Source organism: Manis javanica, chromosome 4, assembly GCF_040802235.1.
Source record: "Manis javanica isolate MJ-LG chromosome 4, MJ_LKY, whole genome shotgun sequence".
In the NCBI taxonomy this organism is placed as follows: domain Eukaryota; kingdom Metazoa; phylum Chordata; class Mammalia; order Pholidota; family Manidae; genus Manis; species Manis javanica.
This window is the reverse complement of record NC_133159.1, coordinates 19,903,680-19,923,079: the sequence shown is the minus strand read 5'-3', so window position 1 is coordinate 19,923,079 and position 19,400 is coordinate 19,903,680. Positions and strand designations below refer to the sequence as shown.

The window sequence follows — 19,400 nt, the reverse complement described above, 5'->3', positions numbered from 1 at the left end:
GCTTCAGCCCCAAAAGCCTTCGTTTCTTCACTTGAAATACTGCCCAATGTTATTTTGGGATGTGACCTGATAGAGGAAGCCCATAGGGACTCCATGACGATAACCGTTCCAGCTGTGATTGGTTGCCCAGCCCCAGTGAGTGCCAGCATGGGTTTGTCAGGCTCTGCTGACAAACAGAACTCGGCAGCTAACACCTTCTCCTCACACCACAACAAAACCATGCCCAAAATTACACCGTCCACACCTCACTTGCAGGCGGGGTGCACGTTGTGTGTGTATGGGAGGGGAGGGTGGGGGGTGATTGTTTGCTGGTGCTCTCACAGGAAGGGCTGCAAGTTCTAACATGAATTGGCTACCTGATGAAGTACATTTTCAAGCAGGAAGATACCAGATCAGGATTAGAGAAGGGGGGTTTAAACAATCTCCTGACAGAGCCTCATGAGGATGACATCAGTTCATCTTGCTGAGCAGATTAAATGACATCAAAAGGTGAGTCTTAAGAACAGGCTCATGGCAATGCTCAGGTTCCAGATTTTCCCACAGATTTACCTGAATCCTTGAGAAATGGAGCTTCTATTAACCCCCAGATGGAGTTCTCATATTCTTTCAGTTATGAAGAGCTTTTGTGCATGTGTTTATGTGTTGGGAACCTCACAACTCAGCCCTGTCCACTTAAGTGACTTTCTTTGACTGAAAAGAAGTCCAAATGCACTGCCTTAAACGACCAAATCTGTACTAGCAATTTGTCAAGTATTTTCCCTCGAGCCTAGCCTAACAGATCCACAGCCCTGGCAGGAGGCTGCTCCCATGCTGGAGAATGGGAGGAAACCCTGAAGAGCACAGAAGAGGCTGGCAAACCTAACTCTCAAAGAAAGGCAGATAGTAGGAAAGGAGGTAACAGCTTTGACAAACTTCAAGGATAAATAAGTAAGACAAACTTAATTACACAGGAACTACTCAAGGCAAGTAAGACTTTGACAGACTTAGTTTTTCATAAAGACTACATATTTGTCAAGGGTAGGGGTAGAAGAGGCTACTCTTTTCAAACACATTTAGTACAACAGTTTCAGTGTTAGGTTCTCTCTTTTTTCTCCTCAGTCTTTGCTAAATGTAAGGAAGGATGATGTGACCCACCCCAGACTGGTAGGGACTCCAGAGTTACAGGACTGGTGCACTGTTGTTCCACGGAGTGATCTCAGTCCAGCAGGTTAACTGCCAACCTGCCTACAGAGCAGGTTGTCTGGTGCTGGCTGAAATGCTAAGAATGAATCAACACACAGAACAGGCTGCCTCTTACTACTAGTAGACTTCCAAGTCAGGGGTTAAGCAGGTGGTTAGGAAGGAGAAAGAAAAAGACTACAAAGAAAGCTGAAACCCTTTTAGCTTGAGAGCAGGCACCATCTTCTGCCTGGACTATACTCACTATTTGGAATAGCAGACATGCTCTGAAAAGGCTTGGAGAACTCTATTTCTTATTACCACCTCCACCCCAAATTTCCAAAAACCCCTCACCAAACTCCCTCTTCTCTTCTTTTACAATAGGCTATTGTTCTGGGGGTATGGGTCATTTCTTCCTGGTACCTTCTGGCTGCCTGGTGGGGGATGCACAGTAAAGAAGGCTCAAACTCTAGTCTCCAGAATGTTTTTGAGGGGTCCACCTCCAAGAGGAAATCCCGTACGTATACATGTCAGAATTCATAAAAAAAGCTCTTGGGGATCAAATTTCTAAGTTTAAGGATGCTGGAGAGAGGACTAAAGCAAGTCCTTTTATATCTCTCTTGAAAGGCAGGAGAACTGACATGAATATATGTGACTACAATGTGTACAACCCTAAGGTAAGTGGTTGACTCTTAATTCTCACGACTGTCTTCTGGTGTAGGTATCATCCCCATTTTAACAAAGCAGGAAGCTCAAAAGTTAAATGATTTGCCCAAGGACAGAGAGCTATTAAACAGAGGAATTGGGGTTCAAACCCATATTCCTCTCATTGTAAAGCCTGCATTCTTTCTACCATAAGGTGGAAGCTGGCCATTATCAAAGGCTAGGCTAATCCTCTAAACAAGGCCAGACAACCACCTGGCTTCATGATTCTAACATGCTAACCTCACCAGGCCTCACTTAGCTCCCCTGTAGCAAGGAAAGACTAAAACTGGATAATCCAATTCTATAACATTATGTGTCCCCCTCTTTCCTAGCCTCTCTTCCTATGAAACTCTTCCTTTTTAAACCTTCTTTAGTGGTTTAATCAGCACTTTCACCTATAACTCTTAATTTAAATCTACTTTTTCTACACTCAAGAAGATAGTACTTTTTCTCCCTTCTGGGTCCCTAGAAAGGTACTTAATATACAGTGAGGGTGGGGACAAGAGAGAATAACTTAGACTCTAGGGAGACAAGCAGGAAGTTAAGTCCCAGGAAGGTCAGTGTCTGGTCTCTGCTGGTATTCAGACTGAACTGAATGTGCTCTATTATCAAGCACAAGGGTGTGGCCCAGATAGAGAAGCCAAAATCCCTGCCTCTAGGTAGCCTCATCTTAGGCAATTTAAAACCCTCCCGTCTTCACCAGGCCCTGCAGCCACCCTTCCAAACTGCAGGACAATTGGGCCCAAGCTACAAGATGGAAAGTTCCTTTCTGGGGGCTGAAGCCAAGCAAGCTTCAACCCCTTGTCTATAGCCATGTTGCAACAACATGGCGACTGAGCTCTCCTCTAACAGCAGGGTGGCCCATTTCCCAGCCACCAAAGAGGCCTGGATGGGAAGACCAATTATTTGAAGTCATGATACAGGTGCATCGACTATGGACTAAAATCATTCTTCTGCCTTGGGAACTTCAAAGACAAGAACAGCTTTGTCAGGGCAAAGCCTCCACAATCATAGCACAACTTCCCTGGCCCCTCACTCTCACGCATGCCGGGCAGGGCTCAGAATCTCTTCAAGGCTCTTCTAGACCCACTGTTACAAGATTTATGGCACTGTGCTAAATCTGCCCTTTTCCTCACTAGCCTGTGGGACCAGGGCAGGACAAGGCTATATGAGAAAAATGCCAGGCACACAAGACAAAATGCTTAATAAATGTCGTTTAACCAATAAGCTACTCAAAAGCATCCTCTTCAGACCCAGTCTCTATTAACCTTCTCTTTTCTCCCACCCTAATTCCTTACCTGAACTCTAGACCTCCATGTTGAGGGAGGGACTCTTGGGTGCTGGTACCCAGGAAACTTTAGTTTTCCTGTCTAAAACTGAAAAGTGCAACCCTGAATGGGCCTTGGCTACTTGGTAAGAGCTCTTGATAGAACTGCAGTGCAGGGATGGAATGTCTGGAAAGGAGGTTGTCAAGAGGAAGGGCTCTGTGTTACTGGAGAAATGTGAATCTAATTACAAAAATACAAGAAGCTGCTCTTCTAATCCACCTCAGCAAAATCTCTTGAGGTAGATCTGACCCTTTGGGTGGAGGCTGAGGGCATTGTTGAGGTAAAAAAGCGGGAGAAGAAAGGCTGTTGGGCTGCCTGCATTCCTGAGGTGGGAGCCCCTGCAAACAGCAGCTCAGCCACTGCAGCAGCCATTGATTTTCCAGGGGTCGATATTCTGCTCCCACAGATCTGCTCAGCTAGAAGTTTAATCACATTGAGTGCTTCTGCTCAACATCTCCCCTGCACTTCCCCCTCCCCAAACCAATAAAACAAACACCAAACACAATGAGAGTTGGCAATGGATAGATGGTGCTCCCCATAGCTAGCCCCCAGCCCCTAGAGAAATTCTAAACACCAATTAGTTCCAAGGCAGCCAGAGCTACACAGGGAGTCCACCAGAAGCTACAGGTACAGACCTGTATATTTTTATATTAAAATATATTTTTATATTAAAAAATCCGGGCCCTCAACTTCTGAATAAAAAATAGATCTGAGAACTCCCACAGGGTACTAATTGGTTGAAACCTTGTTCCAGTTTGTCACATTACCCATCTGACCAGCTATCTGACACACCCCTCCCCGAAAGGCTTCTTTACTTGGGCCAGGAGAGAATATCTTACCTAGTCAGAAACCACTCTTGGGCCAAAAATGTACAGAGTGTTTTAAGGGTCACTAGCTAACAAAATCAAATCTGAAAAAAATGAAACTAGGTCAGAGCTGGGCCTGAGTTAGCAGAGAAGAGCTGTGCATATTTATGGAATAGGGCTGTTTTAATCCCAGCAGGAAACAAGCATTGTAAAGCTAGAGAAGGCAAAGAAGTTAGAAGTTAGGGACTCCCTACTTTCCCCAAGTCAAATGTTCCTTGTTAGGAAGGCCAACCCAGTTTGTTCCATCGTGATCATTAGTTTGAATCCCAGAACTTGACAAGGAGGGCAGGAAAAGGGGGAGAGGAACAGAGGGATAAAGCAGAGTTCTAGGTATGAGAAGGATAAAGGAGAGGAGGTATTGCCTTAGGCTTCCACTTCATCTGACTGCACCTCAGAATTACAGCAACCAAAGAGCAAGCAGGGATGCAATGTACACAGCCAGGGAAGGCAAAGTTGGCCCTGTGCTGAACATAGATCAGACCAAGGTCTAGGGAACTGCATGGCCTCCTTGGTTTGGTATTTAAAGCCTTAAATTTATATTCTCCAGTGGTGCTACCATGCATGGCCTACTGATCTAGATAAAATCCAAAGATCTGGGGGGAGGAAGTGAAACAAACAGATCTGAGAGTTGGGAATGGACAGAATCTTTTTAATTTAATTTTTTTAAATTTTATTTTGGTATCATTAATCTACAATTACATGAAGGACATTATGTTTACTAGGCTCCCCCCTTCACCAAGTCCCCCCCACATCCCCGTTCACAGTCACTGTCCATCAACATAGTAAGATGCTGTAAAATCACTATTTGTCTTCTCTGTGTTGCACAGCCCTCCTGGTGCACCCCCACACTATACATGCTCTATTCGTAATGCCCCCTTTCTTTTTTTCCTGCCCTTATCCCTCCCTTCCCACCCGTCCTCCCCAGTCCCTTTCCCTTTGGTAACTATTAGTCCATTCTTGGGTTCTGTGCTTTTGCTGCTGTTTTGTTCCTTCAGTTTTCTTTTGTTCTTATACTCCACATATGAGTGAAATCATTTGGTACTTGTCTTTCTTCGCCTGGCTTATTTCACTGAGCATAATACCCTCTAGCTCCAACCATGTTGTTGCGAATGGTAGGATTTGTTTTTTTCTTATGGCTGAGTAATAGGGAATGGACAGAATCTTAAATCAGAAAAGACAGCCACCAACGACGATGGCCTTTAAAACCAAACTTTGAACATTGGGAGAGTCAAGCTCTGAAAGTAGATGAGGGGGAAAAACAAATATTCTTGCTAACAAACAATTCCTCTGAACACTGATCCCTTTCATTTGGAACTTGGGTTCTCTCCTACCTTCCCCAAAATGTTAGGAAATTACCTTTACTCATTTCAGTAACAATATCCAATATTCCTCCCATGTCAAAACTGACTTTAAGGAACAGGTATGCTAACTCTCATCTTGAGCCTTCAACAAGGGATGGCTTCTTAGCTTCTTGGGAAAGGCCAAATGGGAAGCAAGCTACCAGACTGGAGGTGAGCTCTGCCTCACGTGAATCTGAGATTATGTACAATACCAGCCAATTCCAAACTGTTGCCAGGTGGGGCAGATGGAATAGTTCATGCGAGGAAGTGAATGGAGCAAAAGAGCAAGCACTGGTCCCCAAAAGGAAAACACTCGATCATACATCAGTTTCATCACAGCTTTCAGGAAGAAAACCAAGTATCTTAGAAACATAGGAAAAAAGACAATAGAACTAATTCTATGTTTGATCATCAAGTATGTAGACTTAGTCCCACACCTAAAGGTCCTCCCTTCTGGACCAAGTATGGAGGAACAGATTCTCATTCTGGTGTAGAGGGGCCCTACTGATTTCTCTAAGGACAGCATTTCTAGGAGGACTTGGTTTATTTCTTGTTCAAAATGCCCAAGTACCCCACCACCACCAAGGACAGATAAGCTTAGCAATAAGGAGGCTGGCTTTCAGATTTTTGTTGGTCTTTTTGGAGAAGGACAATGGCAGAAACTGGGGCATGTACTTCACTGAGGTAATTTCCCAGCCAGCTTTACAGAAGGTTATAAAAGCACCAACAGAAAAGAAAGGAAACTAGGGATGGGTGGAGGAAAGCCACTGCCACCAAGGCAACTGAGTTCATCCATATGTTGACTCAAGAATTTCAGGAAATTTTAGTTTTTGAGGTTTCTTTCTGTCAGAGTAAATGCTTCCTCTGTCTTACTCGGGACTAGACTTAAAATTCAGAAGCCACACTATCATTACCTTTGCCTGGAAATCTCAACCCTATACCTCCATATTTCCTTTTTTCCTTTCTTCAAAGAGAAGTGAATATGGAAGACAAAGTCTGTTTTCTGAATATGACGTTACTCCTCTTAAAGGAGCTTTGCACTGATCCTTTATAGGAGTTGGTCCTAATACTAAAAGAACTGGACTTCAAGTCAGAGAACCCAGTGTTCTCACTTACTGAATGATCTTGGGCAAGTCCTTTACATTTTCTGGGACTTAGGTTCCTCAAATGTAAGGTGGGAGGTAAGGGGGAATGGTGGTATTTGTGTTAAGTGTGAATATTCTGGGGACTAGCTTATACCATCTTCATCCTACTCTTTTCCTAATTGTAGAGGTTAAAAAGCTAAAAATGACATTAACCAGAATCCCTTGTAGGTGGGTTGTGAAAACAGTTCAGGTTCTGCTAATTAGAAGCAGACTTGAGTATTAGCTTAAAGTATGGCAGAGACTATATCTCTGTGTCTTTCACTTGTTTCTATAGGAGCCCTTTTGGTTTCAGCTTCCAGTTAACTGAGTGCTGATTCTGGAGGCAGCAGCTGCTACTTCTTCATTCCCATGTACTGATCGCTGGACAGAAGATTTAGGGCAATCAAAGTGTTAATAGCTCAGTAGTAGGAGATCCCCTGGTGGGTCAAATCTTGGTCTAGGTCCCGTTCCTGGAAGACAAGCCTAAAACATGATCTCTCAATCCTTCTAATGATTTTATAGGCCCAATTCCCTATATTACATCTTTCTCTATTAAACATACCTAGGCCTAAGGTTCAGGGCAGAAACCACTCTGACACATATTATAAGATCTCAAAAGACTAGTGTTAAGGAGAGAGAGGAACAGAATTATTTACAAAGCATATTCTCTGCTAAACCAGCATCTTTGGGGAAAATGTACAAGATAGGAGAGCTTCAGGACTTTTAAAATACATTTCTCCAGGACAATCTCCCTCACTTCCTCCCTTTCTACAACTTCCCTGTTCTTTCTCCTTCCCAACTCTAAGCTCTGGGTATGTGGGGGAAATGGGGTGGTGGTGGGAGGGAGGTCGGGGAGGGGGATTGGTTTGAACTGCTCACACAAGATAGAAGGTTGAGTCAGCCCATGCTTTTCCATCCCTATACTGTCTACAAGCTTTTACTCTGCTGAGGACAGCATTACCTGCCCAACCCGAAGTAAGTATTACCTGGGCTTCAGACTGGCTGGGGCTAGAAAGGGCACCAAGTGTCTTCCTTAGCAGCAGGAAATGTTTATAAGTTCCAGGTGCAAAAGAACCAGGGCACACCAGTGCTGACAGCCCTGTATAGCTGAGTAAAGGCAAGTTTGGCCTGCACAAGATCCCAGTTTATCTTCTTATACCAATTTCTGTTCTAAGCAACAAACCACTAGCTTCCTGTAGCAGGGGACAAACTAAAGAACAAGTTCAAATCTAAGTAGTATACTGGTGGCATGGGGTCCTACCTAGTCCACTGTAGGGCTAACTGATCCCAGAAGCCATCACACTAGAGGTAAGGCTCAGTTAATTTTCAGACTGAAGTTGTTCCAAAGAAAACAAAAGGTTCCAGCAAGAGGAATCTGTGTGAGACACACAGGCAGGAAGCAGAGCTGAGCCACCAGCGACTAGAATAGAAACAGGAAATGGGCCCAGGAACAAGCATACAATAATCTGCTGCAAGCAGTACAGGCTTCAGCAGGCGCCAGGCAGCATCAGGGCCCAAGCAGTGTGACTAAGATGCAGAAGCGGATGGGCTAGCCCTGCCAGAGAACCATCGCTCAACCATTGCTCTACAGAAGGACAGCTACTTGCACAGGGTACATGCTGCTCTGAGAAGAGGGGGTGCGGACTTCCTTTTTGAGACTTTGTGAGAGCACCTGTGCTGCAATTCAAGGGGAGCAAGCAAAGATGCATAGACTCACAGATATAAAGAAAACCAACCTCAGAATGGCCTTGCTTCTCTGGGTACCAAAATTGCTAGTGGCATTTGTTACCCTGAAAATAAATCATCAAAAACCTAGGCAAAAACTGTTAGCCCTGCCTCGTTACCATGAAATGTGACAAAGGCAACATAAACAGTGTAAAATTAAAATCCTTCAAATATCCCAATTTTTTAAGCCTTTTTGAGGATTTATTGCTCTCCCCAATAAACCTAGATGACAAAAAAAGCTGGCCCTAAGTTCAGGTAGGTAGCAAGAACCTAGAGGCTATTCAACAAAGGTTACTAAGCAGCTGCCTGATACAGGTGTCACAGACTTGATTGCTCAAGCAGAGGTACCTGCATAATGCTATGCCAACAAGAAGAAACTACCTGAAGAAAATGGGGGAAGAAGTCCCAAAGAAGGTATTTTAGCTAGGTTTTGAAGCCAAAGTAAAAGTCTGCTAGGCATTAAAAAAGAGAGAGGGGGAGGGTGGATGAGGGTGGGAGTAAGATTACATCTTGAGCAAAAGGACAATGGCAGGAAGAACCAGGAGCTGTAAGGAGCTTAAGGTAAACCTGAGTGGCAAGACATGAGGCTACAAAAATATTCTGGGAGCTGTGGATGGCCCCACAAATGGGTCTGGACTGTAGCATGAGGAGCCAGGAACCTCAAAGCACTGAAAAACAATGGGTGGTAGTCTCGACTCCCACCACCCACACTCAGGTATTATTTAAATTTTATTATACATAGTTAGTAAAATTTATTGTATTCCAAAGTCCCCAGCTTGATATTTCACTTGAAAATCTTACTCTAGGCTCTGGAGGTCTAACTCCTTGCTTCTAAACCATTAGACAAATGAATCACCTAGGGATCTTGTTAGCAGTGTTGGGTTCAATAAAGTTGGGGTGGTGCCCAAGAATCTGCATTTCTATAAAGCTCCCAGGTGATGTCTGTGCCGTTAAATAATGGACTACATTTTTCCAGCAGCAAAGTTCTGATCAGAGTTAGCATTAATCAGGACACTGTGTTCTAAGAAGATAGGCACAGAACAGGGCTTGGTCCCATCCAACACAAGGGGAACCAAAGATCCAAACTCTAGTCAACCTTCCACTGTTTGAGTTGATACCCTAGTTGGTTAGTTCTTCCAGCAGACCTGCCCTATAAGTATGGCCATCTTCCGTCTCCACCCCTGCCGGTCCTTCAGCTGTCCTTTTCACAGCTCATCTGTGCCTCCATGACAAGGAGGTGTGGGAAAACAAAAGTGAAATGGAAATCTATATCCTTCTTTTAGGGCAAGTCAACTAAATGTTACATGGCAAAGGGGTTCAGACTTTTGGCTACTTCAAAAGGGGATCAGATGTCCATGCCTTTGCTCTGCTGGGTGGGATGTTAAAGTAAATATTTCATCTGAAATATCAAAGGCAGCTGGATTCAAATCCTGCTTCTGACCCTTAGTTTCTTCTAATGTAAAACAGGAGTGGTTATTTAGTACATTTCAATTCCTGCCCTTCCAGGAGGATTGGTATTGACTATAGCTCCTTTTCTGGCCACATGTCTGCCCTCTGCAATTCAAATTCTACAGGAACGACATAGTTCCCCTTCATTTCCTCTTTCCAGATCAGGGTCTGAGAACATCACAGTAGTAAAACACCATTGCTAATAGTTACTATGTTGTTAAGTGAAATCTAAAGAAGGGCTTGAAAACCCAGGTGATAAAAGAATATCTAGAGATACAGATATCTGTATTTTGACAGACATTAAAAATCCTAATCCTATTTTCTACCTCATTCCGGCATCAATAGCCTCACCTAACCAGAGGAAACAGGTATGATCCAGATCTTCAACAGCAGCCTCTAAGACTTTTTCAATCAAGGGTATAGTGTCTCTCACAAGCTAACCTAGTGAATGCTCTTGATTTTTCTCTCAGGACTCCTGAAAGATGTGCCTGTTTACACCCTCCTAATATTCTGCCAGCATCTTCACCCTTCTATCTATCTGCCTTACACACATGCAGGCCTTGAGATGAAGCTGAAGATTTTGGGCTGATTCAGCTGCCTCTTCCTTCAATACCTTTCAACAATGCTCTTTACCTTTACACCTTTCCCTTGCTTGTTTCCTTTCCTCTGGCTCTCAGAAATCAGATCATTTCCCTATTCAGAAAGGATCCTGATAACCTGATTTATGGTAAATCCAATTTTATATTCCTTGAAATGTAAATTTGATGTGGACCATCTTCCCCTGCCTGAGCTTCCAGAAATACGACACGATCCTGGTACTCCTCTGATCTCTCAGCTATTTGTTGGGCCCTTCTATCTGATGACCGCAGGCATTTGCTAGAGCTCCCTCTGGCTCCTCTAGCCACGCTCTGTGGCCTGGGAGACCTACTTCATTCCATGGTTTTAATTATTAACAACGACACAGACAACTCTCAAACTCTATCCAGATTCAGTATAAGTTTCAGTCTCTGATCTCTAACTAGTAACTACACATTTGTTCTTACATATCTCACTACATGGAACTTAACTTCTCCAAAACAAGTTTTCCTATTAATCTTTCTATTTCTGTGAGATTTCTCTCTCTTTTCTCCTCCCAGTCAGTATTAAATTTTCCACCCAGTAGAGTCTACTTATTTTCAGTTCTATAGGTTCTTTCCTTCATACCTCACAACTGGGACTAGGTGGCTACACAAATGAGACAGAGGAGTAGAACTCCACACTCTTGCAGGAATTATTTCAACAGTTTAGCTTACCCTCTTGCTTCCAGACTCTCCACTTTTCAAACTATACTACACACCAATGTTTCATTTTGTACAGCATTCATTTTATCATGTTAAATGGCTCATTTTGCACAGCATTCTTTTTATGATGTTATTGCCCTAATTACATATATGCAGGCCTATAAGAGTAGATCTAGATGGCTTGCTTAGCCCATGAGGGCCCCAACCCCTGTGATCTAGTTTTTCTTCCTGTTACTCCTCACCCCAGGAAGCCTGATCCTGACCAGCACCCAAAATATCATCTATACTGCACCCCACCCCTACCTGGCTTCTTCTTAGGCTGTACTTTTCCTGTCCAGCCACCCAAGTACATCCATATCTATCTAGCTCATTCTTAATTTCTGCCATGATGTCCCTCAACTACCTAAGACATAAATGGATTACTGACTTCACCAAACTCTGACAGCACTCATTATAACATTTCAGGTACACATTCTATTTTACTAATGAAAACAGAGGAAGATCTTTGAGGGTAGCAACCATGTCACATTCAGAACACAGACTTAAGAGTTTGGATTACTTCAGAAGTTTAACCCTTGTCTAATGCCTACCATCTGCCTTCCATATAAAACCCACAGCGAGCAGTGTGTCGGTTTTTACTCCAGGGGCAGGGAACTTACCTACCTTCCCCTGCCCTCCCAGATCCTCATCCTCCAGATTACAAAGGAACTTGTACGCCACACTTGGGCTTAACCTATAGGCAACAGGTAGCCAGAGGCTTTAAAGCAATAAGGTAATTTGCCAGGTATGATTTTTTTAAGATGACCATGCTGATGATTATGTTGAGATCAGACTTGGAAGAAAAAGAAACAGGTCAGGGGGTCTGTGGTGGACACCAGGTGAGAGATAACAGGGACTTGAAAGAAAAACACTGGGGAAGAACAGGGGAACCAGATTCAAAGGCAATTTCTGAGATGACTAGGATTTGGTGACTAACTTACAGAAGGGATCCAGTGAGGAGTGCCACAAAGGAGAATTCCCAGGACGGTGCTGGCTATGCAAGGGCTGCCCTAACTCAGGAACAAACTGCACTGAGGCCACAGCTGCAGGCAGTCTCTCTCTCTCCAAGTCTCTTTTCTTTCCACCATTTTCAACACAGAGTCTTCTCTCCAGCACCAAGAGTCAAACTGCAGTGTAAGTCACCACTATTATTCAAGTTATCACAGACACTTCCAAGTCTAGTGATTTTTTTTTCTTTTCAAAGAACTACCTAAGCTTGCCTATTCAAGTATGGTATTTGAAACTTTAGCACCACCTGAGAGCTTGTTAGAAATACAAATTATTGGGTCCCACCCCACACCTACTGAATCAGAATCTCTTTGGGTAGAGGTCAGTAATCTGTGTTTTAATTAATCTCCAGATAATTCTTAATGCATGCTAAAGTTTGAGAAGTGCTGATCTAGCTAACCTTTCCAGATCAGGGCTTTCAGTCCTATATGCGTTTTCTACCACGGAATGGAAACTCTATCCCAGGTACACTTTCAAGACTAAAATGTACATTTACAAATGTGTCTCAGTAAGAAAAATTGGGGAAGCATTCATTATTCTAGGGAAACCAAATACATTTGGATGAATTTCTTAAATAAAAGCTTTTAAAGATGCAACTCCAAGTCATTCTCAAAAATGACTATTCAAAAGTCTGATACCAGTTTTCAAATGAGACCCTTAAAGATTTTGCCCCAAAATAAAGAAAATTAAAGACTGAATGAAACACCTAGAGATTTGCTCACCCATGAACCTTACATGAACCTTTTAAACATAAGGTGAAATGGTAGCATTTTACAAAATAGTTGACACACCCTAACTCTACTCTTCCTAAGACCATTGTCAGGAAGCATAAATAAATTAAACTATTCTCTAAAATGGAATTTGGTCCCTCCCATAACAGTCTGTAATACCTGTCTTGCCTTAGCAGTGAAAACCACCACATGGTAATATGGTCAAGCTGTCCTGTCAGACATTTACTTTCTGGATGAGCAATGTAACGGATACTGCTCAGATTCATTCATTCAATGAATTGAAGTCTACCATATGCCAGGCACTATGATGGCAAGGAGCAAGAAAGAACAAGCTAGCCCTCATTCAGCTTGCATTAAATAAGTAATTGAAGTTACACATGAGATAAGCACTGACAAGAATGGGTGCTAAGACAGATTATAGCAAAGGAACCAGACACAATTTAGACTAGTGGATTTCTACCGGGGCTGCAAATTAGAATCATCCGGGATAGCAGCTAACCATACCAAAGCCCAAGCCCCATCCCACATCAAATAAATCAGAACTCTTGTGAATGCTTGCCAGTGGTTTTAAAGATCATTCACTCCCCTGGTAATTCTAACATGCAGCCAAGGTAGAGAACCACTAGTCTTGGGCATCACATGACAGGTGTTGAGGACACAGAAGTCAGTAACAGTGCCTGCCCCCAGGAGCTTAGCATCAAAGAGGCCAAAGTTAACAGAGGTATCAGCAAAATGCACTGGCAACACAAAGCAAAAAAAACTTCAGATACAGAATAGTGCTTCTCCAGGTACAAGGATGAGGAAGTGATTACAGAGGGCTATTTAAGGTACTATTACCTACGTCAGCAAGTTTGGTTTCTAAAGGTGGGTACTGGGGCACTGAATTATTCTTTGTATCTTTTACAGGTCTTAACTATTACAGGTTTTCTTTTTAGGTAAAAAACAGCCTTTAATCAAAGAAGGCATTAGAGAAGTTACTTAAGCTGACTTTTGAAGCTTGATTAGGAAGGAGTTTTCTGAGGAAATGATCCTGAAGATATAATCTGAAATATGAACAGGAGGAATTAGGAGGAAAAGTGTATTAGGCAAAGGGAAGAGGGGAGCAAAGGTCTGAAAGCAGAAAAAGCATGGCAGAGAGCAAAAGGCAAAGCAGAGGTTCCCAAAGTGCCATCCCTAGCCTAGCAGTGTCAGCAACATTGGGGAGTTTGTTAGAAATGCAAAAATCCTCAGGCCTCACTCCTGACTTACGGAGTCAGAAAGTGAGGGTGGGAGGAAACAACATAGGTAATATTAGAGATTTTGGATTTCGCTCTAAGATTAATGAAAAATAATTGAGAGGTTTTAAGTAGAGAGAGAACATAATCAGAATAGTATTAGCTAAATGATTTGGCATTAGTAGCTTAGCAAAAACTCCTCAAAATCTAATTTTTGTAATAACCAGGATCAGAAACCATACTGAGTCTTTAAAACAAGTGTCACCATCCTAATGCCTTTTAGGCTAAGCAGGTGAGGTAAATGAGTGAAGAGCATGATGTGCAAAACTGGAGGGGCTGCCCTCCAGGGAGCCCTCATCTGCTCTGGAGCCGAACACAAATAGGTGCCCCCTAAATATCACCTGAGTGAAGAAAGACACCATCAAAAACCTAGGAATCCCTTAAGATAGCTACTTAAGAAAGGAAAAGGCCCCTTGTAGGGAATCCCGACTGATCCCTTCTTCAGCTATGACCATGTCCCAGCCTGTCTAGGCAAATCTGGTATCAGACCAAAATTTCAAAGAATAACCACCTTTTATTTCTTGGTCCAAGTAACAGAGAGATAAAAAGCAATTCAACAAGATGCCAAAAACCCAGCCATCTCACCTCCCACATGGAGCTTCTACTGCAGAGCAAATGACCCATTTGGATGAATGTGAAGTAGAAGCCTGAACTTGGGAATGCTCCTTGTGATGGGCTGCCCGGAAACAACCCTCCCTGGGCCCAAGAAGCTGACAGAGCCTTCACTTGAGTAGCTCAGATCAGAAGCTCTTGGATTCAGTAGTACAAGGCTCTCAACCTTTAGAAGACATGCAATATTTTTGTACACTAGGCTTCTCAGGACTAAAAAATAACCAAATACAGTTCTGTTGGAAAGTCACTAGGAGCAGCAACTTTCTGATGGGGAGCAACTTCTAATACTGGCAGAAAACTACTGCTCTGGGTTCTTGCCACAACAGCACCTAATCCAGATTTAGCCACAGACCATAGATGATGAGGGAGTAGTTATAGATTACTGACTGAATCAGATTAAAAAGCACATTCCAGTGAAGTTCAGGATGCAGAAAGGGGTTGCAACAGATGTTGAGGAGAACGGAACAAAGGGGGATTGCCTTATTCAGACATTTCCTTCCCCAATTCCTCAACTGAGAAAAGTAAATGGTCTCAAGAGGTTCCGCCTGACATTGGCTTTTCATCCTGGCCTGGGAAGCCTGAATGACAGGTACTGAGGGACTCTGCAGATCTTGCCCTCCACTAAGATTAGATCTTCAGGGGAAGCCACAGGAGGTTTCATGATGAACAGCATTCCTGCCTCCTATTATTCCTTAAAGATCCCAAAACTACTTTCTCCCAAGTCAGAATAACTGAAGAGACAGGTTTCAAATCCAAGGAAAATCAAAACTTCAAGACTTATTTGGGCATGTGTGGTTGAATTTCCTTTCCTAATTGAAGCAAGATTTGTAATGGAGGGTTTGTTACCTACTGTCTTACTATATTAAAGCAGCCCATTTTATTCCTGTGCCCAGCGTATTAACTTTCAGAGCCTGAGTGGCCTACCCACATGTAGCAGCAGAGCTAAGACTAAGGGTGAATGTTTTCAGAACCAGCCTATGGGTAAATAGTTGGTGCTAACTATGTTTCATGCATCAAGTATAGTCCCTATGCCTTCTGAGATGATGATAATAGCTGAGATTTATAGAGTGCCTATAATGTACAGGCACTCTTTTTGTATTAATGTATTTAATGTTAATAACTACCCCATGAAGTGGGAACTTTATGTTCATTTTATAGATGCAAAAACTAATGCATGGAACATGGTGTGTGTGGGGTCACGGGGAAGACAGTGTAGCTCAGAGAAGACAAATAGGGACTCTGTGGCATCTTCCTACACTGATGGACAGTGACTGCAATGGGGTATGGCGGGGGGGGGGACTTGATAATATGGGTGAATGTAATAACCACAGTTTTTCTCGTGAAACCTTCATAAGAGTGCATATCAATGATACCTTAATAAAAAAAAAACTAAGGCATAGAAAGGTTAAGTGACTTGCCTAAGACTACAGACTTAGTGGTGGAGTCAAAATGCAGACCCAGGAACTCTGGCTCTAGAGGCAAAGCTCTACATCAGCAAACTATACTGCCTTTCTCAGGACACAGTCAGTACATTCCATAAATACTAATCAAGCATCTGGGCATCAAGCACTCTACTAGACAAAAACACCTATTCACACTAAACAACAATGAGAAAAGCTGCTTTTACTCCACCCACGCTTAATGTGGCTCCATGCTGAATACAGTCCAGATCCTACCTCCTAACTATACACCAAGATAAAGACCTAAAAATTAAGCCTTCAAAAGTAAGGTTAAAAACAAAAACAAAAACAAAAACAGACTTCCTTCAACTTTGAAGGAGAGCAGAGAGTGCTTCCAACATGTCCATCTTCTTCATCCTTCACCCAGGTCCACATCTAAAAGCCCAAGTTAAAAACAACAACAACAATAACCAAAAACCTAGACAGAGATCAAAAATATATTCCCTGGGCAGGTAGTCAAAACAGAAATTCTACTGGGTCAGTTCATAAATCCTATTCAGAATTTTGAACATGAATTCAGGGAATCACTCATCATTCCTTCAGCTCAATACCACCAAAACATCCAAGTGGAAACCAGTTTTTCTTTGCTTTCCTCTCTGCCCCCAACATCTTTTACAGGGTGGCAGAAATACTCACAGGCAAGCTCGAGGGTCTTGACTGAAGACTCAGGTTCATATCTTCTTGGCCCCCCTTACTGGAGGTCATTGAGGGGGCTGAGGATGCCTGAGACCCAAATGAATCTTGAGATAACTCCTAAAACAAGAAAAACAAAAGCTGTGAAGGCCTGGTATTGATAAACCAGGCAGGCTTGCTTCCCGGTGAAAGGACAGACTATGGGACTCCCACACAGGGTGCGAGACTGCCCAATTGCCCACAATATTATCTCAAAGCAGAGAAGTACAAGGTGTGGCTCTTAAGACAACAATGTCAACAGTGGCTGTAAGACTCTGTGATGCACTGTTGACCACTTATTCACCATCTACACAGAACTGTTTCTTGGAGTGAAATGCTAAAGCTTGGCTAACTACAAGTTACATCTGTTAAGGAATGAGACCAATTAGTTTAAACAATGACAAACCCATGGTAGACACTCTTCATAAAATGAGTCCTGCTTTCTTCAAAGTCATCATTTTAGGGTGAGATATTTATTCCAACAATACCACCAATGCACAAAATCTTTAGTGGACCTGTTACCACCGTCATTTCTCTTCCTTTTGCTCTTTAAAGAATAAAGCCCAAATTATTATTTTGAGAATTCATCAACTACCTTGTTCACTGACATGGCTACAAATGGATTTTAGCTATTTCTCAAAACCAAACCCACCTTCAAAAAATAAAAGGATTTGCCATCACTGAGAATATTCTAAAGAATATGACGTCAGCTCTGATGGCAATTTCAAATGAAGGAGTCCAAAATATTTTGAGCAACAGCAAAATGGGATGGCAGCTAGAATGAATGTAGAGTACAGCCTCCCAAAGTGACTTTTTAAAAAGATCAAACTCACTCAGATGTTCAAGTTCTGAATGTTTGTTAAAAAAAAAATCAGTCCCATCATCTTTAATTTCTTATCTGTCTATGCAACTTTCCATTGCTCTATTTCTTCATCAACAAGGAGAGCTTCAGGTTTTTATGCAGTTAAGAAGGTTATGCTGTTTACCCACAGTTTAATTGGTTTTTAAGTGCATATTAGAGAACCAATTTGTACGGCAAAGTTTTCATGACACCAGCCCCCAAGCTGTCTGTGGTCAAACAGAGAAGGGTGAGAGGCAGGGCACCTTACCTGTGGTGGAGGGAAGCGCTGTTGGGAATAGGCAGTTTGCTGTGACTGCTGAGACTGGGGCTGGGGGTATGCAGCCTGCTGGGAGAGCGTCGAGGAGGCTGGCTGCTGAGGTTGCTGCTGCTGGTAGGGAGACTGTGCCTGCGGCTGCGAGTAAGGGGGCTGGCTCTGGGGGTGCTGCTGGGCGGTGGACTGCTGGGAGGGGTATGGAGTCGGGGACTGCTGATGAGGAGGCTGGGATGGCTGCTGGGAATATGGAGGCTGAGAGGACTGCAGCTGGGGTGGCTGAGACTGTGGCTGCTGCTGATATGAAGGCTGGGCATGAGGGGTCTGGGATGGTGCTTGCTGGGAGTAGGATGGTTGCTGCTGCTGGGGGTGAGGACTTTGCTGGTTGTAATATGGAGTCTGGCCCTGCTGACCATACCCGCTGGGGCCTTGTTGTCCATAAGGAGGAATCTGTAGGAAAGGAAAGGAAACTTTTAGCACTGACTCTTCTGGATAAAGAAAGATGAGGTATTCTATCAAGAGCAATGCCCTGAAGATAGGTATAGAAAGCAGGCAAGCCAAGCCCGGGGTTTTTCTACCATCCCTGTCTAAACTGGGCCAGAAAGGACAGCCAATCTAGGTTACTAGTTGGTCTGTTTATAGTTGGTCTGTTTACAAGTGGATTGCATTCATCCACAGAAAATTTACACTATTTAATATTTGGGCAACTATATACATACATACATACATACATATATATACATACATACATATATATATATATTTATAGGAGTTCAAGGGCAGCTGTATTCACCAATAAGCCTACTCTTTTTATCATGGTCTAGACTGTTTTTATAAGCACTAGGAATCTGTATCCTAGCCACAAAAATAGTCAACAGCAGCCTAGCTCAGCTAATTGAAAACCTAGGGTTAATTAATCCAGACAGTGTGTAAATCACTGAGCTACTCTGGTTCTCTTTTTCATTTAGCCTTCATTCAGAAAATATTTGAGAGCCTACTTGCTTACTTATACCAGGCACAGTCTAGACATGGGGGATACAAACAACAAAAAAAAATCAATATCCACCAATCTCTCCTCCATCTTTTCATTAAAAAAAAAAGTAAAAGTACCCCATTTTCTATATTTAAGGGCATACTTTCATTTAAAGTCTTAGAAGTAAAGTTAGTTTTTATATCATGTCCCTCAACATTTTCAATATGAGTTTCACTAAAATATAAATGGTAGAAAATGCTGTCAAAACAAAAAATGACAATAAAAAAAGATAATGATGCAGATGGCCAGACAAAAGGAGATGAGGGCAATCTTAACATTTGTAATGGTACTGTAGCATCTTTACCATTCAATTTTCCCTTTTTCTTCTACTCCTAAACGTCCATTTTGAAAGAGACAGCTATATGCAGAAGGCCTTGAGAAACGTAAAAGGGCCTCTTCCATCACCAGGGCATATGGTATGAGTGGTTTTTCTTGGTAGCAGTGGATAAGCGCTCAGCCACTGCTTTCCTTTCTTTCCTTTTTT

The 19,400-nt window shown here is 42.8% G+C and overlaps 1 protein-coding gene across 4 annotated transcripts in view; it reads right to left on the bottom strand.

Annotated features, from left to right (window-relative positions):
* ARID1A (AT-rich interaction domain 1A) overlaps positions 1-19,400 on the bottom strand; it is a 66,600-nt gene that overhangs the window by 20,894 nt on the left and 26,306 nt on the right. For all 4 annotated transcript variants that reach the window (XM_037017839.2, XM_037017840.2, XM_017661416.3 and 1 more), the window contains exons 3-4: positions 17,881-18,333; positions 16,736-16,852 (exon numbers count right to left, since the gene is read on the bottom strand). In XM_037017839.2, coding sequence (XP_036873734.1) covers positions 16,736-16,852; positions 17,881-18,333 — 570 coding nt within the window. The remainder of the gene's footprint in view (positions 1-16,735; positions 16,853-17,880; positions 18,334-19,400) is intronic.